Source organism: Trichosurus vulpecula, chromosome 3, assembly GCF_011100635.1.
Source record: "Trichosurus vulpecula isolate mTriVul1 chromosome 3, mTriVul1.pri, whole genome shotgun sequence".
In the NCBI taxonomy this organism is placed as follows: Eukaryota; Metazoa; Chordata; class Mammalia; order Diprotodontia; family Phalangeridae; genus Trichosurus; species Trichosurus vulpecula.
In genome coordinates this window covers 90,800,529-90,827,207 of record NC_050575.1, presented here as the reverse complement: position 1 = coordinate 90,827,207, position 26,679 = coordinate 90,800,529, and the positions used below count along the sequence as shown (strand labels likewise).

Genomic DNA, 26,679 nt, shown 5'->3' with positions numbered 1-26,679 from the left:
GGTTTGACCAAGGAAAAACATAATGAAACATTTTTTCCCTTTGCGATTTCTTCAGATTTGTTAATTTGGATTTGTTCAATTAACTACCATGGTTAAGATACTGGCCTTGCTGGAGTTCAAGCATTTAGAAAAACTGGTTCTTTTCACAGACATTTTTGGTCTAAGAGAATTTCATTAAAAAAGAAATAAGGAGAATTATTACCAAAAGCAGAAATATATTTTTCAAAGAATGTACAACATAAAGACTATTTTCTCATCAAGAATTTTAAGTTACTGACAGTGATTCAGAATGTTGTGCTTGAAATGTATTCAACCATTAACAAAAATTTCAGATTACATTTGTCTGGACTACACAGTTAAAAAAAAGACAATTTCATTTCAATCTGAGTTTATTTAATATTTTACCAGTTGAATTTAAATAGTACATTGACTCCATCAACACTGGCAAGACATTATTCTAATACTGAAATTAATAATATCAGTCACTGCCATCAAATTATATTCTTATAGAACATTAATAGAAATATTAATAACTATTCATCTTTACCAGCTTTAGGATCTTATTGCACTTTATTTAAATTTTTAAAAAACACATTTTTTCTATAAGACCAGCATAAATTGCCTGAGCTTTGCTCATTTGTTCTTCTCATTAATACCATGAAACTGTACAGATAAATGATCTGTAGAAAAGCATTAATAGTCTGAAGCTTCAATAAACAAACTTAAAAAAAATATATCCATGATATTTGTCATCTTTATGTCTGTGCTTTGGTCACATTTTCTTAGTGTGTATAATTTATCAGTCTTCAAATGAGTGTATGTCTCTTACTAGTTAAAGACATACACTTAATATGAAGCATCTATTAGGTTGCTGAAATGACATTACAAATTGCCAGGGAGGCTTTCAAGGTCAATTGAGGCAAAAAGAACATATGAAAATCAGTTCATTTAAACAGAAGTACACAATCATGAATATGTTTTGTGTGGTTTCTTTGCATCCTTATTTGAGCTTATTATGTATGTAATTAATCAAAGAGCCACCAAGCAAACTACAAAGGTCTGTGTGGAATGTCAGATTTTTCTAGACATGTTTATTGCAACAAAATATATTCAATGTCAGAATGTACCAGGGAAGCCATTCTTCTCCATCTAGACAGTTTTAAGACAAAAATGTGAGGTGAAAGAATGATGGAAGAGATACAGGTAAGGATCATTCTAAGAGACTAAAGCTTCAGATCTGTTAATCCTTTCAGATGAAAAACACAGAAATAAGTAAAAAAATCTTGTTTGTGAGAAAATTTACTCTGATCACACAGTAAAAATATCTCACTATTCTATTGTTTTCTATGTCCACACATTAGCTATCTTTAGCCTCTGCATCACAAGAATCTACTTTCAGTGATACACTCAATCATCTTGTATTACTTTGAACACCTAGAAACTTGAAGGTTAATGTCTAATCTTATACCAAATATATTACACTGCCAGTTGTTACAGATGATATAAACAGAGTGGTGTGAATACCGACTCCATTCACACAGAAGATGGAATGTAATAGAGAATGTTCAAGTTTAGCTTGTAAGGTCACTAACTGATTAATAAAATACAATGTTTCCTTAGTCTTAAGTCTTTCTCAAGGCTAAGAAATAGAAGCCAACACAAAGAACTGGACACATAAGCAAATGCTTGCTGAAATACTAATTTTAGAAAATCAGACAATCTTGATTAAATATCATTGTTTTTAATATACTTTTAAAATACAGTATTGACAAACTAATAGTTTGATAGCTTTAAGTAATTTTAAATAATGTTATTTAAGTAATTAGTAATAGTGTAATATAATTCCAAATAATAGCAACTATTCCAAAGGAAGGTGGATGCCTCCTTAGGAATTTAAAAACAAAGGGATATATCAAAAGAAATTTATTATCCATACTGTCAAATGAAAAAATTACCAAGAGGAGAGTTTATAAGGTTAGCCTTTATTTTATTCAATAAAAAGGCCTGCAAAGTATCTTTTTATTTGAGCCTAAGGAAAAAATAGAAATCTGGGTCTGTGCTGCATATAACAGAGGTGGCGGCAGGCTGCATGTCAAGAGTGATGAGTTAGCATTCTATCCTCTTAACCTTTGGCCTTCTCTGAATCCCTTCTGTGTCTTCTTGACCACAGAGGGGGATGCAAGCTGAATTTATTCTTTTCAATCACCTTCCACTGCTTGATATTTAATGTAAACATTTTTGAATCAATTGATCAACAAATATTTCTTGAGTGCCTCCTGTGTGCCCGGTTTTGTGCTGGATGTGGGCTGTTAAAAGTTTCTTACAAAACAGCAAGCCTAAAAATAACAGAATGGATTTCCTCACAAGGATGACAAAGTCCTTTGAATTACAGTATAATTTTAAGGAACAGATTTAGTCAATAAGGTAAATTTGGATACAATGGAATAGTTAACTAGTCATAAGAACACAGGTCACAGAGTTCTTTTTATCAACACTGGCTTAATGTATTTGGGTTTGCATGATTATCCTTGGCGTGTTCAAGTCTTCTCCCAATTTATAATCCCTTATTAAAGTACACACGTTCTATTTCAGGACTGGTCTCTTGAATCTTGGCTCTCAATTCTGGCTCCAAGCGTGTAACAGACATCGAACTGAATGTGAAAGAAATGGTAAAGTTATGACTTGACCAGAATTCAAGAAGTGAAATGAAGCATCCATACCGCTCAGGAAGTCAGGAATGAACTGATATAGGTTGAATATTATTTGATTTTTGGTAAAAACAAAATGTCCTCCTCTTTTCCTTCTCCATTTGAGTTCCTACCCTCCTTTAAAGCCCAACTCAAATGCCATCTTCTTCATGAGGTTTTCTCTGATTTCATGGGGTGATGCTCTGCTCCCTCAGAGCTCACACAGCACTTTGTTTCTTTCTATGGGCCTATGAAGCACTGTATAATTCCATCTGTCTTATCTCCTTTTAAGACTGAAAGCTACATGAAATTAGGGTCCATGTCTCTTCTAAACATTTCATTTTCTCAAGCACTGGCAAAATACTCTGTACACAGTAAGCATTTACATGTTTTTATCATAACCAAGTCAGAAACGAAATATCTTGTTACTACAGAAAAATAAAAACGAAACATGGATTCTCATAATTTCTAAAACTTTAGTCTCCATACTTGAGAAAAAGCATGACTGGGAAGATTTCATTTACTCCCCAAAATAGAAATTGTAAATGCAAGACACGAGGTAACAATTCAGTTTTGTTTCACTGAGATTAAAATAATGATTATAAAAAGCAAAGACAAAATGCACTTGTGTAAACTTCAGTTTTTTCAACTGTAGAATGAGGTTTATAATATGTAGGCTGCTGCCCTCACAACTTGGTCATGGAAAAAGTGTTTTGTATATAGTGAAGTACTCTAGAAACGAATTAACTGATCTGTCAAGCCACACAGCTGGTAAATATTTAGGTTGGTCTCCTGATTCAAAATCAAGTGTCTTCCTACATAAAACTATTTCAAAGATCCATGATTTCAACAATGTCAAGACTCTCTCTGTAGTTCTAGTGGACAGGCTTCATCTGCTACTGTGGTCAAAAAACTCATTATCTGGTGACCCAAGTTTTTCTGCAATTAGGCTGGTCCTCAAATGGCAGACACGATTTGTCACCAGAACCATATCCAAAGGTTTTCCAGATGAGAAGCACCGTAATATAGCCTTCCTACCAGAAGCCAGGATCTCCTTTTAATCATATGGAGCCATCAAAGAATCTCTCAGTAAAGTTATAATGATGCAGCACTTTCTTTATCAGTTCTAACAAACTAAGGTACATATTGAGTTTGATTTGATTTTATTTAAATCTTAAAAGCAAATTTATGCTTGAGTTAATGCAAGCCTTATTAACAATAGTCCCATTCTTTCACAATCCCTTCAAAACCCAGCATTTCCTTCCTATCAGAAGAAACCTGGACCCAATCTAAAATAAGACTCCAATCTTCCTAAATTGATATTTCTCCAAATAAAACAGCTAACAGTACTAAATACATTACCTTTTCTGAGGAAACAATGCACAGCATAGGGGTGTAGCAAACACCAAACTATAAAAGAACAAAGAAATTTTTGTTCATCATAGAAGACATAGGCTTTATTATTCAGATAGCAGTCATGACATGCAATTTTCATTAGAAAAAAATAAACTAGGATTAAATAGCTATCTCTCCCCTACTTTGTGTTTTCTTCGAATACTTGTTTAAAATAAAATATTGTATAAAATGATCTATTGAAAGCAGCCCAATGTATGCTAAGCTTCTCCTGTATAGTCTTTATTCCACTACTGGCCACTCGGCTTGGTTTCCCATTCTCTCTTCCCTCCCTATACATCCTTATTCCCTCTAATATGATTTATCCCTTAAAAGCAATAAAATCAGAGTATTACTCACCAGAAGCCAACTAATCCAACTTGAATAGGGGCACTCATCCAGGGGAACCTCTGCAGTAGAAGTAAATTACAATCAAAATTCTTTTGCACCAGATACATGTGCACAATTTCTTATGTTGATGAAAGACCTGATTTAGAGCAGCCACTATACAATTTTTATATAATACTAACCGCTGCTAACTCAGGCTTTCTATATCCACCTAAAATCTACAGATGGGTAAGTAATCAAAGGTCAAGTGACCTTTAACGGCACACATTAATACTTAAATGTATAAAATCTGTGCTGCAATCCAATCACAAATTAACTTTGGGTAAGTAATCAAAGGTCAAGTGACCTTTAACGGCACACATTAATACTTAAATGTATAAAATCTGTGCTGCAATCCAATCACAAATTAACTTTGGTTAATTTCATTATAGTTGATGCCACCAGTGCATAAGCAATGTCCACAACATCTTTTTGTTGTTATATGTTTTGTTAATGAGAACATAGTTAAGTGGGATAAGTTTGCTGGTCTTTGGTTAAGGAAACAAAAGGCTATTGGAATTTTAGGTTAATAAAGGAAGTAATAAAAATAGACCTAGTTTAAATTACTCAAGAATTACTGTTACCATAACCACAAAAGCATGAATCCATCCCTCAGTGATGAATACTTGTGGAACAGAAATGGCTAGAACAAATCAATTTGTTTTAATGAAAACAGTTAAGTTAGAATCTATACAACAGACATGTTTTGAGATTCAGCCTTAAGTTCGGAGAGAAGACAAAGACAAAAGATCTTACAAAAGAATAATTGCGTGAATTAGCAAAGTTACTAGAGAGGGGTAAAAATGAAAAAGAGATTAATTATTACTATGAGTAACAGACTACGGTGCCTAGCATAGTGCCTGGCCCTATGTAGGGCCTAAATGTGTAGTAGGCACTAAATAAATTGTTAACTGAGTACATTATGAATTGGAACTAAAAAAATGAGGCAGGTTTTCCAAAAATGATGGAGTTGGGGAAATAATTAGATCTTGGTTAGCCACTGCTGAGGATGTATCTTCTTGCTTAGTGATAATAAACCCAAAAGAGCACTAGACTTTAGTCAGGATACTTGGGTTCAAATTTTGTCTCCCAAGCTGGCTGGATGCATGATCAGCTAAGTCATTTAACCTCCGTGACCTTCAGATTTCTCATCTTTAAAATGGGGGTAATAATATTTGCAATTAACTATCTCATTATTATGAGGAAAGTGCTTTACAAACCTTCATGCTAAAGGCATGTAAGTTGCTATTATCCCCAAATTTCCCAGACATATTATGCGTACACTTTTATTCCCTATATGAGCTTTCAGGATTGAGGGTTCTTGAGAATGTTTGATAAAGAGGACAGAATTTGCAGACACGTGAGGCAGGATGATGACATTTAATTCCCAAGATGAGCTGACCGCAATGATTAGGTACTTGTCCCACGTTCAGGCAGTGACTTGGTCAGAAGACAAAAAGATACTATCATACTACACTCATTGTGGTTGCTGTGTGTGTTGGAGAAAGTTAAGGACACTCATCATGCATCTGGCCCCTTCTTTCTATTCATATGGTCACCTCCCCAGTTCATATTCGTATCACCTCTCACCTAGATACTATATTAGATTCCTATTTGATGTCCCTGCTTCCAATCTATCCCTCTTTCAATTAATCCTTCACACAGCTTCTGGTAATATTTTAAGGCACAGATTTGACAATGACACTCCTGTGACCAAAAACCTTCACTGGATCTTTATTGCCTCTAAGGTGTAATATACATGCATATATATACATACACACACACACACACACACACACACACACACACACACACATATATATGTGTATATATATACACACATATATATGTGTATATATATATATATATATATATATATATATATATATATGTATTTAGAGAGAGAGAGAGAGAGAGAGAGAGAGATTCCTCAATCTGCCATCATCTAAGGTGCAATACAAATTGACTCCAATTTATCTTTCCAATCAATCTGGACTTCAGCTATGCTCATCTCCCACCTTCAGGAATTTACAGAAGTGCTTCTTTCTCAACCTCATCTCTCTGAATTCTTATTTTCATTCATGAAGTTTTTTACCCATTATCCTATTCAAAAAACAAAACAGAAGTGATTTAAAAGTTAATGTTGGTAAATAATCAGTGGTCTTAATCTTCTGAAGGCTTAAAATTCTTTTCAGTAAACTTTCCATTTTTCTTAAATATGTAAGGAATAACGTATGAGAAATAGGATAAATATTGATTACCAACATAAGCAGTAGAAACTGTAAGTTTTGTAGATCAGAGTAGTTTCAAGGCATTTTAAAAAGCACTGTGGTATAGTGAAAATGGCACTGTCCCTGGATTCAGATCCAGATTCTAATCCTGAGGCTGTCACAAGCTAGTTTTGAGCTAATTAGGACATAATTTACTCATCTACCCTGATTTTCCTCTTGTGTAAAATGAACAGTTGAAGTGATGATCTCTAAGGGCCCCTCCAGGTCTATCTAACATTGTATGTTTTAAGGAGCCCTTCCACTGCTCTGAGCTATTAAAATAAGAGTGTAAAACGAACATAGGAAAAAATGCACCAATTGCCTTGTGAAGAAATCTAGGGGATGTCAGTCAAAATTTAGAACCAAAAATAAAATTGGAACCTTTTGAAAAATTAAAAGGGGAAAATGATATGAAGAAAACATAAAGAGCCCTTCCAACTCTGACAATCTAAAACTCTACCTAACTTGAATTTAAATTAAATGTGCAGTCTTCCATATACAAACATGAGAATAAAAATAAGCTTTGGGTATTTTATAAAAAAATTACTGAACAGTGGAAAATCTCCCAGTTTTAGAATCAGAGACCCTTGGGTTCAAATCCCAGCTCTTTCACCGTATGACCTTGGGCAAGTTACTTAGCCTCTCTATGCCTCCGTTTCCTGATCCATAAAATGATGAGGTTGAACAAGAAAGTCCCTTCTAGCTCTAAATCTACATAGTATAATTACAAAGCAATGAGATTAATTTCTAATATGGCTCAACATCATATTTCCCCCATTAGTCTATTAAGAGGTAGGGGATTCAGCCTAAGTCCATGGAATATGAGATTTCTCCTACATATTTTGTACAGCGGTCAAACCTGCAACTTGGTATATTTTGTATAATGTGCTAACCAACTGAGACAATCAGTACAATGAATAGATAGTCAGGATACCTTTATGAAGGAACAATTTTTAAATTAAAATTTAGAGTAAATCACAATTATTATCTAATTGAGATGTCAATTCATCAGAAATATAAAAAAATGGTGATGGACACCATTCTTAATGAAAAAAATGTTCATAAACACATCAAATTTAGTGCAATAAATATTTTGCCACCTTCCCACTGCTGATGTTTTCTCCAATTAATTTTTTGTTGGTTTTTTTTTGGAGGGGGTTAGGTATGGCAATTGGGGTTAAGTGACTTGCCCAAGGTCACATAACTAGTGAGTGTGTCAAATGTCTGAGGCCAGATTTGAACTCAGAGGTCCTCCTGACTCCAGCGCCAGTGCTCTACTTACTGGACCATGTAGCTGTCCCTCCAATCAATTCTTTTGGAAAAGTTAAGAAAATAGAGATATATAGGTCAGATTGAGGACCTGACCCCTTATTGGAAGTATAAAACTATAGGACACAAAAATGCTACCAATGTTCCTTGGCATTTAAAAACACTATGACATCATGGTATCGTAGCAAAATGAAAGGAGATCCGAGTTCTAATTGAGGCCTTCCCACTACACCTCACTGTATGATTTTGGACAAGTCATTTCTCCTCCCTGAGACTTAGTTTCCTCCACATTTGTCCACTGAGGGAACTGGACTTAAGATCTAAGGATCAATCCAGTTTAGAAAACCTATGATTGAATTCTAGACTAAGATTAGCCATGCATCACACAGTTAAAGAAGAAATGCATCAGAAAGCTATGAAATAAAGAAGTTTACTACCAATTCAATAATAATTTCTCCACGGTTTAAAATACAATAGGAAAAAAAAACAACCCTCAATTAAATTCCTTCCTTTTCTCATGAGATAGAGGTGGCGCTTGGTGCTGAGAGGTTATGCCAACAAGGTACAACTATTGCAGGACTTATCAAGCCAAAAAGCTTTTGACTAAGCTTGGCAACAAACTATGTATTTATCATAATAACAAAGAATCAGTCTGAGACGATCTTAGAACTCATGTAGTCCTACCCTCTTATTTTGAAAATAAGGAAACTAATGACCAGAGTTAAAATTACATGTTTGGGCCACACCACAAAAGTCACATTTGAACCCAGGTCTTCTGACCCCAGAACCAGCAATTTTTATATTGTGCCACATACTCTGCTTCCCTAGTGAGAAAGAGGCTAAGCGTGGAAAGGTTCTCCAAAGAAAACCACAAGATGATTCCTTTTTTGGCCTCAGAAATTCATAAAGATTTATGTGTTCTAGGTTTTGAGATTTGCAATTATGGAGGGAGAACAAAACGATGGATCCTCAAAAGATTCAAGTAAGAAAACAACCCAGAAGAACACAGCTCCCACCTCTATGAATTTTCTTGATTGACTGCAATGACTAACAGCTACAATGGTATTATTATAAACTTATAAGCCTAATGTGGCAAATGAGGCTAATATGAACTTTTCATTGACTAGATTTTAAGACCTTTCCTAGTAACTCATCACATTTGGAGGACTTCTCTATATTAACAAAATTCATCAGTTAACTAAATTGAACCTACCACTGAAACCTAGTGATGTATAAAAGGGGATAGGGATAGAGGAGAGCATACCATACAGAAGCAAAACCTTCTACTGAGGCATGATGTAAACACCACTATTAAGTAATAACTGGTATGGAGACTACCATCTCTAATTCTGGCCCTGCTACTGTTCCCATTCTTTCTTTTCTTCCAATCACTACAGAACAGGAAACTGAGGCTCAGAGGAAAGACACCACTTGCCCAAGGTCACATGGTTAACAAACAGCAGAGCAGGGCTTGTAATCTGGATCTTCTGACTTTGAATGCTGGGCTCTTTTCACTATATCCCACTATCTCTTCTCTTTTCCTCACACTGTGCTGAAGAATTCCTATTCCAATAACTCCTGGATGCATGAAGTGGTATGAACAATTTTCCTGCAAATAAAGAAGCCTCAGGCAAGAGAGTGGTTTATAACTGTCCATCCAAACTAATTACAAACTGATGTCCTAACAAACAAGGAATTAGTTTAACTTTGCTGAAAAACTGAAGCTAAAGTATTAATCTCCTCATTTTATTCCATGACTAACCTTCAGGAAGCATAATGCAAAGGGACTGAGAGGGATTCATAAGATCATAGATCTAGAGTTAGAAGACACCTCAACAGCTATCTAGTGGGAGTCTAAGAGGTTGTGACTTGTCCAAGACCACATAGGTAGTAAGTACCTGAGGTAGTATTTGAGGTCCCCTCACTCCAGAGCCAGTCTTCTTTCTATTGTATTATGCCCATATTTGCATCACTGGCCTGACTCTTCATACAGAGAAATAACATAGCTCCCACTTGCCAGTGGAAGAAATTATACAAAGGACACAGTTATGTCTTATTTAAATAAAGTGCGCCAGAGTCAGAACTTAGGCATCACATCCCAGTTCTGCCTCTCAGGACTTAATGTGACCTTGGGTAAGTTCCTTATTCTCTCTGGGCCTGTTTTCACCCCTGCAGAATGAGACATTTGGCCTAGATGAACTTTTAGATCCTTTGCAGTTGTGATATTGTGACAAAAGTATAGTGATCCCACTATTACTGAAACTCAGAAAGAATAAAACAACTCTAAATGTCATAAAAGTAATAAAGTAATACTTGCATTGTATGAACCAGTTGCCCTCCCACTCCCCCATCTTCAACTAGCCAAAAAACAAATTTTCCCATTTTAAAAAGGCTTTAAAAGAGAAATGCAAATTTCTTATAAAATCAGTCATATACAATGTTAATGGGAGCATATCTGTTAGTAAAGCAGACTGGAAGTATTACCAGGGCATTGGAGCCAGGCTCTATGACATGACAGAATTTTGAAGTCATGAATGGACACGAAGGAGGTGCTGGTTAAATCCAAGCTCACAGCTAATTCATTTCATAGCTCAACTACGGGAAACACTGCCAACAACTACCTGAGTCGTTCTGTTCACTTGAACTCACAGTTTGAGAGGCAGAGAGAAAGGAGCAGGAGAAGAAAAATGACCGTGATGGTGCCACTGAACAAAATATGGCCTTGAAGAAATCACTTTCAAATTCATCTGCAAAATTCGTAATAGCCACACATTGGTTATACCGTGGATTAAACACTAGGTGTTTGGTTGCCAAATTCAATCTTCCTTTCTTCTTCCAAAAAAGTTGAACTGATATAATAATACTCTCCCCATGCATATATTATCAACTCAGGCCCTACTGTGAAACATCTATTTTACAATTTTTTTTATTTTTGTGAAGGAAAGGGAGTGCATGACTCTTATGGGTGTTTGGGACCTCTCTGATGCTTCCAAAGTTGTGCTTGGTATTTTATCTCAAGAAATATAAGAATGAGAAGTATAATTACTAACTACTTGAAAATAAATGGCAGCCTGGTTCAATGTGTATGTATATGAGTGTATGCCTATACATACATATAAACACATACGTGTACACACCCACACAGACATTCAAATTTATATTCTCTTCCCAAAGCCTAAATTTATCTGAGGAAAATAGAGATTTAACTGTGACAAAAACTTTTCCAATTATTCTGTCACCATTACATTGGATGAACTCTCCCTTTGCAGACTAGAACATGAGGTGCTACAGACAGAGATGATATAGTTCTTATTTTCTCTATATCTCCTGCAGCACCTTGCACAGCATCCTGCCCAAAAAAGAAATTGTGATAATGTTTGATGAAATGGAGTGTTTACATTCTAGACATTTCCAATCATTACTGTTCAACAAATGATACTTTAGAGACTTGAAAAGTTAATACACTTCTTTAAGTGTCTAACTTACCATTAGAAAATGACCTTAATCAATGTATTTATATAGGGATCAAAACAGTACACTAGTGTGAATGAAAGGTGAAGCTTTTCCCAATTTCCCAAATGCTAGAGGCCTCCCTCCTAAACTACCATCTATTTAACTGCTTGGTATTTATTTGCTTTTATTCTCCTTATACTTATCACTCACACACACATATACACACACATACACATACATGCAGACACACACACACACACACACACACACACTGTCTTCCCTATTAGAATGTAAACTCATTGAATATAAATTCTTTTGAATTTCTGTCTTCTACACCTGGCAGATAGTAAGTTCTTAACAAATGCTTGCTGACTAACTGAACTGAATTTATTAAAAACAATTTTTACAAATGTCACCCCAAGGGAATGGGGCTGTCATGATAAGTGAAAATATTTCCATTTCTCTGAAAGTGTTATTCTTATATTACAATACCACCTTCAAAACTGAAGTAGAATTTATTCTGAATCATCATAAAATCCTTGCTTTTCTTGAGCTGTATCCTATTCTATCAAAGAATAAAACCTGGACGCCAGTTTTCAAATACAAAATAAATCAAATGATTCACACTATAACTTTGGAGTCACTATTGGGTCACTGTCATCAAAGTGGTATACTAGATTCCTGATGGGGCCATCAGATAAGCTACTGAGGCATTAAAACAGTATTTAAGGAGGAAAGGTACTGCTCATTCAGGATGTTCTGTAGAGTAACTTATGTTTACTAATCCAAATTCCATCCCTCCCTTTCACTTTTACGTAAACATCCAGTTAAAGCTCAAGATGAGTGTTCAGTAAGGGCTAACAACTCAACAGAAATAGTGGGCTTATTACATCTCTGGAAGCTTTTCAAATTTTTGAAGAAAATGTGTCTAGAAATACAGAATACATTTTTATTTGAACATAAAAAATTTTATTCAGATACTTCTTACTCTTTCATCAGTTTGCATGTGAATAGGGGATCAATTGGAAGGCGAAATGCTAGAGGTGGCCTGGGAAGTTTGACATATAAAAAATAACTGAAAAAGATGCCATAAATAGACTTACCTTTAAAAATGCTTTCTTCTCCAAAGTGTTCATTATAAATGGAGGAATGGCTGCAAGGAAAGAAAAATGTTCTTAAAACTTTAAACATATTCATTATATTTAACATTTCTATTACAATCTTGTAGCAAATTCATGTAACTTTTAGGCAATCTAAACATGGACAAAGTGAAAAATATCTTAAAGGATCCTCTTATGTATTAAAAAAAAATCTGCTGATCCCATTTGCTTATTATAGATGTTAAATTCCTAAAAATGCTTCTGTTTGCAGATGATGCTGTGTTGTTTTCATCAGGTCCTGAAACCTTGCAGAAACTCCCGGGAGAGTTCTGTAACCACTCAAAAAGTTTTTGACCTAACCATCTATAAGGACAATACTAAATGGATGAAGAATGTCTATCTAGACTGTGACATTCAGTTACAAATATAACCTGTACAGTTATCCCTGCCACATTGTGGAGGTTAGAGGTGCTGTGCTCCTGCAATCTGGAAAAATCTGCATAAAACTTTTGGTTCCCCCTTTGTACTCTTTTTACTTTCTTTTATGGGGTGTTTACAGTGCCTTATTATAAAATCTGGGTTGGTATTATACAATATTATAGATATATTTTATGAATTTCTGAGTTCTAAACTTTTTCTATGTTGTCTGCTGGCCTTCATGTTGTCTGCATCTTCTGCAAAACTCCCCCAAAATTCCCATTCAATTTCTGATGCTGACCTATGGTATACCAAAAACATGATGGGGAAAAGTCACAATGTGGAAAGGGATAAGTGTATATATACTGTATCTATATATACGTATGTATATATATGTTCATATAGGTATGTGTGTGTCTATGAAAAAACAGTACAAACAGACAATGAGTTGGACTGCTAATTAAAGAGGACATTGGGCTAGACTGCCTCCAGGACACTGAAAGTTTTTTTTTCATGATTCCATACTGCTCCCAGAAAAATTCTAACTTTTAATATCAATACACTATAGTGTTATATGGCTGTGAGACAAATACAATAAAGGCTCCAAAGAACCAAAAATGAGTATCAAGCAGAGGGCAAAAGGTACAACAACAAACATGAAATTTCAAAGAAGAACTGGAACAAAATATATTATCAGAGAAATGTACAACTGGAAAAGATGTTGTAGCTGTTCCTGGGACAGGGGCAAGTAGGCATCCTAGGTACACCACTGATACCTTTGCCATGTGAGAAGAAAGTGAAGAAGGCCCTCAAGATCCTTAATGCACCCTACATGAACTTAATTTGATGACATAGATAAACATCATAAAGGATGGGTAAGTTGGTATGCACGGGTTTGTGATTTGCACTGTTGGAGGGACATCCAAATTGAGATCCCAGATCCATTTGAGTATTATGCAGCACTGTGAGAGTGTAGAATCAGCCTGGCCAACTTAAATACATTTTTAAAATTCACTATTTTAAAAAATCTCACAATGTATAAACAATGACAAGATCAGAGAATTGTGATTTATTTTCCTCAGATTTTTAAATTTCAGAAGATTCTTAAGCCAAATGTGCATCCTTTGAAAAATATTACTTACTACTTCAACCTGAAGGTATAAATTAAAGTCTTCAGTTAATTTCTTCTTTTCTTTTGTAAAGGCTTCCAGGAAACTTTCCCCAGATATATTCAGTAAAAAAAATTTACTTACTTAAGGCCAACGTGGTAAGTTCTTTTCAAAATGATATCTAAGGAAAATACTCACAAGGTTCTCGTGATCACAATCAATCATACCATCTCTAAAGTTTTTATAATCTTTATCAGACTACAGTTATGGTAACTTTCCAGAGGTTCAAATGTCTTAAAGTACTCTAAGCAGAAAAATCTATGCTCTCTGGAGATTAAGTACTTTAAAGAAAAAAAATTCAATGAAAACAAACAAAACTTGGTAAAAGGATGATAATGAAAATCTTCCAAAATGAAAGACCTTATGGAATAGCTCCCTTATGCATGAAGTGACTGTAAGAAAATTTCCATTAAAGAATCAAGTCACCTTTCAATCAAGTCACACATTCAACAGTGTTCACACAGAAGAACTACAAATGACCTTGACATGGACGATTAAATTAACAATCCAATTTAATAAAACATCAGAGAATCCATGTGTATGGCATGGTAATGACTAGTTATGGAACCAACTATGCTCAGACAAGCTACACAGGTGAGCTTTTATTGGATCATTTCTTTCATTCTAATAGACATCAGAGAATGCACACAAGTGAGAAATCCTACAAATTTGATGATGGGGGCAAAGAGTTGAATCAAAAGACGTAACTCAATCTTCATCAGAGAATACATATGAGATAAACAGCATAAATATGAAAAGGTCAGGGAAGGCTTTTAATACATGGGAGTTTCAGCTAGAGCTCACATCTCAATGCAATGAAAATCTAAGAATGAAATCTTCTAAATATCCTGGATGATGAATAGTATCTATAATATTCATGTCTATTCAATTAGACATTTTCTCTAGGACAGGAGAAAGAGTTTCCAGTGTCGCTGAACTAGCTATTCATCACCCATTAAAAGAAAACTTCTGACATCTCTTTTGTGACTAGCACTGGGCCCAATAGTTGTGCAGCGAAGTCCACACTGTGATGTCATTTTGTTTTGGCTATCCTCTAGCTATACCCTGGAGTGGCTCTAAATATGGACTGACAGGCCCCCAAATGATTTAGAATCAGAGCAGAGGCTCAGTTCTAGGTTATATGGATTCCTAGTCTAAAGCTAAAACTGAATAGTTTTAAACCCATTAAGAAAATGTTTTAAGAGATCGAGTTTAGGCCATAATCCTTGGGATTCCACATGAGTCAAATAATTCATTGGCAGGACTTAATCCTTTCCCTAAAATTTAGACATTTTTATTAAAGGTTTTTTTTAATCCTATCTCTCTCTCTCACCTCAAAAAACGAAAAGGATTAAGTTATCTAATGAACTGTACTAACCCATGCCAGGTGACGCCATAAGAATTCTTGAGACCACCACTTGTGTGATAGCTTGTTGTGCAGCATTAACTGATTCACCTAATCGGTTTCCATTTTCATCTGTAACAGGAATACCAACTTTGAGCTCCCTGTAGAAAAACAATGAAAAGTTTACATATACCTTTGCATTTTGTGGATTAAAATTAACATATTCAATAAACATCCAATCCTTTAAAGACCTAAACACACATTTATGAATTATCTGTCCAGAAAGTATTATGATTATTTTTCAGAATATTACAAAATTTATTTTAGGTGTCACAGAAAAATAAAATATTGTTGTTTTCAAACTGTTACATTGGACCAAAAAGAATTTAATAACATGACACTTTAAGGCTATGATTATATCTTACAGAAAAAACCTAAGATAACACCTTAGAGGCAGGTATGGGGTAGTGGGTAGTGGATGCAGAGCTGACTTGAGAGTTGGTTACATGTTGGCTGGGTCACACTGAGTGCGTCCTTTAACATCTCAGTGCCCCAGGAAATTCTCTAAGGCTCCCCACTGTAAAGCAGTTTCCAATTGCCTTTGGTAAAGGGACTTTCCTCACTGAAAATTACCTATACCAATGAAATGATAGATCCAATTAAAAAAATTATGCTCAGCAGCAAAATGTAACCCATAGTTTCTCAAAAGACAAAGTATGCTGGATTCCAATTAAATTGACTTAATCCTTTCCATATTGTAACAAAAGCTTATATATTACTAGTGGATACAACATGATCCATTAACAGCTACTAACACTAAAGTTCTAAATCTCACTTTTACCCTCGTGCTTGTAATCCGATCCAAAATGCCTTTTCTCGTTCTTTCTTCTTTAACTTTTGCCAGTTCTAAAAAAATACTTCCAAAGATATAAATTAATATTACTTTAAGCCTAAAACAGGTGGTGTAGGAAATTTTTTTAAAACTTGTTTTGGACAGTAGACTTTTTTTTTTGCCTAGATCTAATGTCTCACATAACTAAATTTATGTCTCAAAACACCTTTAAAAAAAAACAACACAAGGGCACCAAAACTTGTTATTAAAAGAGATTGTGCCTACTACCCAACACAATCTCAGGTACAGAAGAGACGTTTCTATTTGAAAACAGTATCATCATCTTACCTTTGTCTCATTAATGGAATATTAATGCAATTAGCAGCAGCTACAGCAGCAAAAGGAACCAAACGTCCTATAAGGGGTGAGACATGCTAAAGAAAAGAAAATTTCAAAATCATTTTAATATCTGTAATATTGAATGAATACAGTATTTCTCCATAAAAATTATTTAAGATCACAATCCCATAAATTAAATTCAACAGCTCACTAAACATTTATTAATTCCCTCCTATGTAGAAAGACCCATCCTAGGCACAAAGGAAGACACAGACAAAAACACAAAATAGTTCCTGTCCTTGTGTTGTTGTTGTTGTTGTTCCTGTCTCAATGGAGCTTAAAAGCTAGTGTGGATGGTAAAACGAATATATAGTAAAATACATAATAAGGACAGAAGTACATGTATAAATGCTAGAAAAAAAGCCTGAAGAAGAATAAAGTATTATTACCACAATCAAAGAAGCAATAAGGGTAAGTTATGGAGCAGGAAGGCAGAGCCAGTAGACCTAAAAGTCATCTTACTCCAAGGCTATATGTGAGGATATACAGAACCAATGGTCTAATGCCTGGATGCACTATATAGTGCTTGCAGAACTGTCTGGGAAGGAAGGCAAGAGGAACCAGGTGAATACTTTATGGCAGAGCAGTGTGACTCAAATAGTTTGGCATTCAAGTGTGATCTTCTGTCTGCCTGTGTTCTTCTATGCTGTGTCCCTAGGGAAATCCTTTGCATCAGACTATGCTGTCTAAGAACTTGGGGCAGAGAGAATACTGACAGGATAGTTGATGGTGACTCTGCATCACAAAGTTAACAACAGATTTGTCTTTGGCAACACTTTTTGAACATTTTCCCTATTTTCCTGGCTATATTTATTTCTATCTGTGGCAGTCATATAGCTAGAGATTGACACCACCAGAAGGTTTTGTTTTGTGTCAAGAAAATCTCCATGGAGGAAATGGGATTGAATGCTAGGCAGGATGTCAAAAGGCAGTAGACATGGTGCAAGTGTATATTCTGACATAAGTATGATGTACAAGATGAATATGGGCAGAATGAGTTCAGGTATGGTGACATATGTTAGAAGGGATCATGATTAAATATATGTTTTATTATATATGCTTTCAGGAGAGCACAAAAAAGTCAAACTTTAGTTTTCAACATTGTTCATGTTATATGTTATTTTTATACACTTGGCACATGCACACACATATATATGTTGAAATATACATACACATGTTTAAGATCTTTACATTATTCTCAAATCTGCTTGTTGGGCATTATACTAGAAGAGATAGGTCCAGCAGGCATTAGGCACTGATTATGGTGAGAAGGAATATAAAGACCTTTTGGAGAAAAGAAAAACCTAGGGAAAAGTTACAGAGACAGATAGGAAGGAAAAGATGTCAAAAAGTTTAACTGTAGAAAAATGAAAAATACCTTGGTTAGTGCATTAAGTCCCAGTGCAGTTACTACAGCACCGGTGGTGGCAGATACATATGCTGTCCCCAATTGGCTGTAAAGAAGAACACATATATCACACTCATGTGATAAAAAGTATTGCAATATTTTATCCAATAATTATGGACAAAAAGAGTAAACAGAACCTCAGTCAGCACCACAGAACTCTCCTGTCATGCTACATCCTTCTCAAGTATCAATCAACCAAAATTTATTAAGTGCTTTCTATGTGCCAGGCACTGGGGATACAAGAACATAAAATGAAACAAACCTTAGGACAAGGACTTTATGTTCTAATGGAGGAAAGTAAGTACATATATAATAATGTATAGAAACTATAAATACAATTGAAGTTTGGGAAGGGTAGCACTAGCAGTTGGTGAAAATCACGAAAGGGCTCATGAAGTAGATGGTGTGTGAGATGCCATCTTAAAAGAGGAGAGGAACTCTATAGGGCAGAGGAAAGGAGGGAGAGCCTTCCAAGCATAATGGCATACAGATAAGGTAGTCGTGTGTGAGAAACAGGGAGACACAGCCAGTATGGCTGAAACACGTGATACAGGACGGGGAGTGATACATAATAAGCCTAGACAGGGGCCAGGTTGGGAAGGGCTTTAACAGAGGAGTTTATAATTTACCTTAGAACCAAAAGTAAGCTACTGAAGTTTGAGTGGGACAGTTACATGTTCATATATGTACTTAAGGAAAACTACTTTGACAGGAGTTTGTAAGTTGAACGGCAGTAGGGCATGACTTGAGACTTTCCCTAGAAACTTGAAAAAATAACTGGAAATTATTATTTCTAACAATCTGGTCAAGAGGTAGTGAGGGGACAAATTATGGTGGTAGCTACATGGGTGATGAAGAGATGCTGTGGAGGTAGAATGTCAAGATTTGCATCTGATTTGATGAGGGAAAGTAAGGGGTAAAGCAAAATACTGAGATTTATAATCCAGAGAGACTAGAAAGATGGTGCTGCCTTGAACAGAAATGGGAAAGTTTAGAGAATTTGAGGGGAAATATAATTAGTTCAATATTGGACATATTAAGCGTGAGATGTTTTCAGGATCTCTAGTTTCAAATATCTATTAGGCAATTAGTGATAAAGGAGTGAAGCTCAAGGGAGAGAAGGACTGGAGACATCATTTGCAGGATATGCAGTTTTAAGCTATGTATTGATGCAAATATTCATTCTCATATGTATGTATGTATATAGAAAGAGAAAAGAAAGGGAATTGGGAAGACGTAGAGAGAGGAGAAGAGGGAGAGGGAGACTGAGATTAAAAAAGAGCAACATGGAGGGTAAGCAAATGAGAGATAGTGAAACTGAGAGTGAGAAATAATAACAAAAAAAGATGTACTGAGCATGTCTATAAAAATTAATAAGCAATATATAGAATAAGCTCAAGGGTAGAAGCCCTGTCTTACTCTTCATTACTTATTACAGGGCTCTGAGCATAGCAGACTCTTGAAAAAAAAGTTTAACCTAATACAGGGACATTTAATATTTGGCTAAACATTTTATAGCACATTTGAAAAACCATACAATTATATTAGTAAAATGGTCAAGTTAAGTTCTGCTGTGCTTATATTAATCAAAAGTGGTTGCCTAAAAATTTTCAAAACGTTATTATCTTCAAAAAAAACTGATGGGAGTTCGTGACCTCTAAGGTCCTTTCTAGTTCTAAACCTATAATCCTATGATTCTAATTTTAAAGGGCATATATAGTAAGTTCAGGACTTAATGGGTACAATGAACCTACAGTGGTCTAACTTGGTACCCTTCCTTCCACATTACTACAGGGAGCTAAACTATTTCTTTTGATGGAGGAAACGGTGGCTCAAATTAAAAGTATGAAATGAGAATTTTGTGTCCAAACAAGGGAGGTGATAATTCCACTGAACTCTGCCTTGGTCAGTCCACATGTAGTATGTTATATTCAGTTCTAGGAGCCACATTTTAGAAGGGATGTTGACAAGAAAAGGAGAACTAGTAGGGGAAAGGGAATCTGAAGATTAGTTGAAAAAATTGGCAATGCTATATTCAGAGAAAAGAAGTCTTAAGAATGTATAGGATTGCTTTCTTCACATATTTAAAGGACTGTTACATGGAAGAGTATTTAGTTTTATTCTGATCAGATCAGGATACCAGAGCTAGAAGGAATGGACAGTGGAAAGGCAAATTTCAGCAGTACTCCAATAATTCCTTTTGACATAGAAATGACCCTGGATCCTAGAAAGGTAAGCCAGGAAAGTCAGGTAAGTTCTATCATGTTGGAAGGGCTTCAAATACAGTCTTAAAAGCAGGCTACGTCTGTCTTCCAAGAATCAGTCTAGCTGAGAATCTGGAAACTCATTACTAGTAGTCTGGCTCCTTGGCAATAATTAGATCACAGCAACAATAACTATAAGCAAGATAACTATAAAATGGTCCTTAAAACTATATAGCTTCTACTGCTTTAGTGAAGAGCAGAGTATTATAAAATGGAACAGGGGGTATTAACACAGTTTTTAGATGGTCTAAACCAAGGTTGGGGAACCTGCGGCCTCGAGGCCACATTTGGCTTTGTAGGTTTTTGGGTGCAGCCTTTTGACTGAGTCCAAGTTTTACAGAACAAATCCTTTTATCAAGGGGATCAAGGACTGAAAGGGCTACAGGTGGCCTCAAGGCTGCAGGTTCCCCAACCCTGAATAAACATTACATGAATTGCTGGTATTCTAAAAGTTAGATCCTTGTCCACTAACCAATGAGTAGATACACTACTGGAGGAAGTAAATCATATTAATCTTGGCATCCTTGATATAAATGAAACCAAAATAAAGGAACTGGTGGAGTTGGTTTTATCGTGTCTAAAGCTATAAGAAATATTTTAGCAGACATATGGTCATCTTGAATTGTGCTGTTTATAAATATTTTACAAAAAGACCATAATAAAGATAGCTGAAGCTTATGTCACATCTATGGTAGAGGAAGAGGCAAATAACTTCTATGAAGAACTTGATAGGAATCTAAATAAAATCAATATATACTATTGTACTCAATGACTGACAGAAAGATAGGCAAAGGTAAGAATTCAAAACATATGCAAACTATATTATAAAATATGATCTAGGATTAAAGAATTAAGGAAGCCAAAGACTTGTGAATGACAACAAAACCACATCTCTCCTCATTTTTGTGGCTAAATTTCCTGAGAAAATAATCTATGCTCTATGCCTCTACTTCTACTTTTATTCTTCTAAACTTTCAGCAACAGGCTTCTAATCTCATCATACAAATCAAAACACTTTCTCTAAAGTTAACAATGATCTCTTAATTGCCAAATCTAATGGTCTTTTCCCAGCATTTGACCTCTCTGCAACATTTGAGGGCTTGGAGGGAGAAAAACAGAGAGAGAGACAGACAGACAGACAGACAGAGAAGGACAGGCAGACAGAGAAGGACAGACAGAGAAGAAGGAGACAGACAGAGAAGGGGAGAGAGAGGAGAGAGACGTTTCAATGTGCACTGAGTCCATCAGTTCTTTTTCTAGAGGTGGATAGTGTGGATAGTATGTTTCACCATCAGTCCTTTGAAAGAGTTATTATATTGATCAGGGTCTTTTAAATTTGTCTTTATAATATTATTGTTATTACATAAATTATTCCCATTCTGCTCACTTTTCTTTGTATCCATTCATGCAAATCTTCCTGTTTTTCTGAAGCTATCCTTTTTGTCATTTCTTACAACACAATTAGTGTTGCAATACACATTAATGTGCCATAACTGGTTTGGCCAATACCCAATTGAAAGGCATCCCCTCAGTTTTCTTTTTTTTCCAAATACAAAAAGTTGCCATAAATGTAATTGTACATATGGGTCCTTTTCCTCTTTGATTTCTTTGGGTTATAAAATTAGTAGAGGAGTTGCTGGGTCAAAGGGTATGAACAGTTTAATTAATTTGGGAGCACAATTCCAAATTGATTTCCAGAATGGCTGGACTTGTGCACAGCTCTACTAACAGTGCATTGGTATACCTGTTTCCCACACCCCTTCCAGCATTTATCATTTTCCTTTGTTATCATCTTAGCCAATCTGATTGGTGAGTTGGTATACCTCTGAGTCATTTTAATTGCAATCTCTAATCATTAGTGACTTAGAACATTTATTCATTTGGCTTTTTATAGCTTGAATTTCTTCCTCTGAAAACTGCCTGTTCATATATATCCTTTGACCATTTATCAATCCTTTCCATGCATTCTCTGATCCTCCTACATTAGCCTAGTTGCAGTTATTCAAATATGTCACCACATCTCCCACATCCATGCCTTTATGCTGGCTGTTCATCATGGCTGGAATGCTCTGCTTTCTCACATCTACCTTTTAGTTTCCCTGACACCCTTTCAAGATTCAGGTCAAATCCCACCTTCTGAAGGCCCTTCCTGGTCCCCCAATTGCTAATCCCTTCTTAAATTACCTCTACATATCTTTGATGTTTTTTAGTTATTTACAGGTTGTCTCCTCTATACTCCTTGAAGGCAGGGAGCTTTTGCCTTCTTTTTTATCCCTGGTGAATAGCACAGTGTATCTGGTATATAGGAAGTACTTAATAAATATTTGCTGACTAGCTTTATAATAGGAGTATTTTCTTGAAGAAAATAACTGGAATGCTTTAGACATGACAAATATAAAATTAAGATTATACAAGAAAGGAAATAGATTATATTTTAACAGAAATGAAATGACTTCTTACTAGCACTCCAGTTATATCCCCATGTTGTCAGGAAAAAAGATGGAGGAAAGCCTACAGCACATTGTATAGACCCCCTGTGGCCATCTTACAGGACAGCCTTGATAAGGGTCACAGTAGAATAGCAGGCATGGGTATGACTTGCATCACTGGGTTAGACACTCATAATTAGAAGTGCCCAAGAGTAGAACTGACTACCATAGAAAGTCAAAGGATCATAGACTTAGAGCCGATCCAACTTGGGTGAGTTTTCCATTGCTGGAAATCTTCAAGAGGAAGCTATATGACCATTTAATAGGGAGTCTTATAAAGACGATTACTGCTGAAGTACACAGTGCATTGGATAACCCTTTGAGATACCTTGCAGTTCTGAGGCTATGTGATAGTGTTTCTACAACAAGCCTCATAGAGAACAACTTCAGCCAAGCTAGCAAAATAAGTCAGATGACTTGGGATTGTTTGCCTTCCACTTTTTATTTTTTAGTTGACCTATTTAAAAAATAAAGAAGATATAAAATTACATCACCATGGTTTCACTAAGCCTTCTAGAGATACCAAGCTGGATACTGAGTCAACTTTGTTTCTAGCATCACCACACTATGTGAATTATGATGGGAAAGTGGATATATTGTGCTATTGCTCACTGGCTATAGCCCATAGGGTACCAGGCCAGGAAGAAATGAGCAAAAGGACACAGTAGGAAAGCATCAGTACCATCACAACTTTCATAAAAGCTAAATCTATAAAGCGGCAGCTAGGTGGTTCAGTGGGTAGAGCACTGGGCCTGGAGTCAGGAAGACTCATCTTCCTGAATTCATATATGGCTTCAGACACTTCCTAGCTGCATGACCCTGGGCAAGTCACTTAACCCTGTTTGCCTTAGTTTCCTCAACTATAAAATGAATTGGAAAAGGAAATGGCAAATGACTCCATTGTTTTTGCCAAGAAAACCTCAAATGGGGTCACAAAAAGTTGGACACAACTGAAATAACTGAAAAAAATCTACGAAAGGAAGCTAACAAACTATTTTGACATAAAATGAAGATTTAGTTTTGTAGACACTTTTTATTTAATATTATGCTAGAAAAATATTCTGAGAAGTCTAACAATGTAAAAGGGTTCTTTTAAAACAACTCATATAGCAAACTGATACACAAATAAGGTAATTTTTAGGTACCAACTTAAAAATTAATATTTATTGCAATAGATTACATATTCTTACCTAACAGAAATAGGGGCATCACCACTCCTGTTTGTATAATTCACAACAGCATTGAAGGACTGGTTAATCCACTGCCAGAAAAGCACCGCAGGGGTAGTTCTGAGAATATGAGGATGGAGGGAAGGGAGGAGAAAGAGGAAGAGGGGGAAATAGGGGAAGGAGAAAGAGTGTAAAAAATATTCAACAATACTTCTTACCCCACCCCCCAAAAAAGCTAAGGAACCAAGAACCCTGAAAAAAAAACCGATAGGCTAGAAAGGTGATTTAAAGATTTATTGTACACTTATAAATTAGTGGGGTTGGCCTGATGCACAATTATAAAGCTTATCTTTCGATATTTCAGTTCTCCCTTCTGTGTTCCTTTGTCTCCTCAGGCCTCCAATGCCCACTTAGGCTATCTTCTTTCCAATCAAAACCAGATCTTAGTTAAGGGCCTAGCAAAATCACTCATACTAAGATACAAAAGGGATATAAAAGTGTTACTCCACCTAAAGGTATTCACATTTGATTAGGGAATCAATGCTTTAAGCCACTAAAATTAATATTTTTATAATTTCAGAGTTTTATTGATCCATTCTGTGGGCCCAGAAAGCCCAAGAAATCTTACAAGCTTATTTTGGCTTTATGTAAGTACAGGCTTATAAATGGGGAAAAAAAAATTGTGAAAATGATTTTCTGGTAGACTTTTTTCCCCTTCTAACTTTTCCTTCATAAATAGGATTAGATAAAATTCTATCCCTCTTCATTAAATGAGATCCAGTAGAAGAAAAGCAAAGCAGTCTTCTCATGCAGCAGTTATAAAAAAAAAGAAAACACTAAATACGCATTAAAAAAGTAATAATTCAGTCTCAATTAAATTATACCTCATCAACAGGGTTTTTTACTTGAATGAAAATCAAATTTACTTGAATGGCTGAGCCCTGTATAACTTACCTATAAAATGTCATCATACAGCCTGTGATTGTCATGTTCATGGGAACCTGGGCTGACATTCTTCCTATCAAAATCATCTTTTCACCAGTGTCAGGATGAAAAGCTGAATCATAAACATACTTTGCTCTCCATAATTCATTTTCTGTGAGCCCAGGGGGTACAATTCCTTTTCTAAAACAAATTGCAAAAAACCATCAAGAAGAACATGTTGTTAACTTAAAATTAGTCACTAGAAATCACATTTTGCGATAGGATTTGGCAGTCACTACATCCAGTGCTTCCTGGTTTTTTCTTTCTCTAAAGAAGTATAAATAATGCATTGGCATTAGATTTCTATGTAGTCTATGTAGTCTACTATTCCTTATTCTTACACTATATTTTCCAATTTTTGCCATCCATATCTATTCTCATATTTGCATTAAAATCACTAAGTGCCGAAGTTTATGTTTATTTAATTTGGAGGTTCTTAAACAACGATCTTGTAGAAGCTTTATAACTATTCTCTGCAATTCATGCTGATACATAAGCTATAATAATTTTTATGATGGCTTTTTACATGGCTTCTCATATGCTTTTATAAATTAATACTAACTATCTGCATAGGTGTCTTACCCCTAAAAGATGACAAGATCCTTGAGGTCAAGGATGACTTGTGCTGTCCCAACTCCTATCCCAGGTATTTCTTTCATCAAACAACACTTAACAAATCTTTAAAGTGAGTTACTGAATCATGACTCTTAGATGATTAACATGAAACCCAATTTAGATACAGCAGACTTAACAAGAGGTGACTTCTTGAGAGAAGATTTAACTATGATTATTTTACATAAATGTGACTGAGACAGAAAACGCTAAAGCTATAAATGTTACCTGTAATCATGAACAATTTGTCTTGCATGTTCTAGTTGTTCATTAGTTAGCAAAATATTTCGTGGGTCAGTTACAGTAAAAAAATGACTGGCTCTTCCAATAAAAGTGCTTTGATCCCATCGTGGTTCCTTGATATTTATATTTAGTGGTAATTCAGCTGACATCGTTCTATAGGAAATTAAAAGAGGTCATTTCAGTATTTAAAATTAACATTGTTTCTAAACTTAACAAGAGAGTAGAAAAATTAAAGTTTATGTACCCTTGCTAGTTATGAAAATCATTATGACTAGAAATAGTAAAGTTTTCTAATGTTGCACTTAAAAGATATACAGAAGGTTTTAAATAGACAAAATCTTAAATAGGAGTCCATGAAATTCAATTGTTTCTAACAAGTCCTCCAAACTACCTTCCAACCCACAAACATTTCTATTTACAGTAGCATAGTATTTTCATTTTTTACGGTTAGAAACATAAATATAATAATGTAAACCTTGAAGTAAAAAGGCATGAATTATATATTGTATCAGAAAAAACAGAGCTTTAAGCTAAAAATAATTTAAACATAGCAGTCATAAATCATTAAAATTATAAAACACAATGTCAAATTAGCACTATTACTATAATTATCATTATTATATTTGAGTCAAAAAAAGTTTGCTGACCTAGTATTGTTGGATAATTTTGTGAAAAGTTTATTTGTAAGACTTCTCCAATAATTTACAAATTAAGATTACACTAGCTATGATTAGGACACAGATCATCAATTTGAGCCAAATATGCTCACAATCTGTAAGGGTATTGGTAA

General features: G+C 35.2%; 1 protein-coding gene across 2 annotated transcripts in view; it reads right to left on the bottom strand.

Annotated features, from left to right (window-relative positions):
- Nucleotides 1-371: 371 nt before the first annotated feature.
- SFXN1 (sideroflexin 1) overlaps nt 372-26,679 on the bottom strand; it is a 43,363-nt gene continuing 17,055 nt past the window's right edge. Inside the window, exons 3-12 of one of the 2 annotated variants that reach the window (XM_036750742.1) lie at nt 25,875-26,042; nt 25,005-25,175; nt 24,072-24,170; nt 18,099-18,174; nt 16,670-16,755; nt 15,523-15,650; nt 12,562-12,611; nt 4,440-4,489; nt 4,050-4,097; nt 372-2,651 (exon numbers count right to left, since the gene is read on the bottom strand). In XM_036750742.1, the coding sequence (XP_036606637.1) occupies nt 2,555-2,651; nt 4,050-4,097; nt 4,440-4,489; nt 12,562-12,611; nt 15,523-15,650; nt 16,670-16,755; nt 18,099-18,174; nt 24,072-24,170; nt 25,005-25,175; nt 25,875-26,038 (969 nt within the window). In that variant the 5' untranslated portion in view covers nt 26,039-26,042 and the 3' untranslated portion in view covers nt 372-2,554. The remainder of the gene's footprint in view (nt 2,652-4,049; nt 4,098-4,439; nt 4,490-12,561; nt 12,612-15,522; nt 15,651-16,669; nt 16,756-18,098; nt 18,175-24,071; nt 24,171-25,004; nt 25,176-25,874; nt 26,043-26,679) is intronic. The other variant, XM_036750743.1, reaches the window with a different exon arrangement.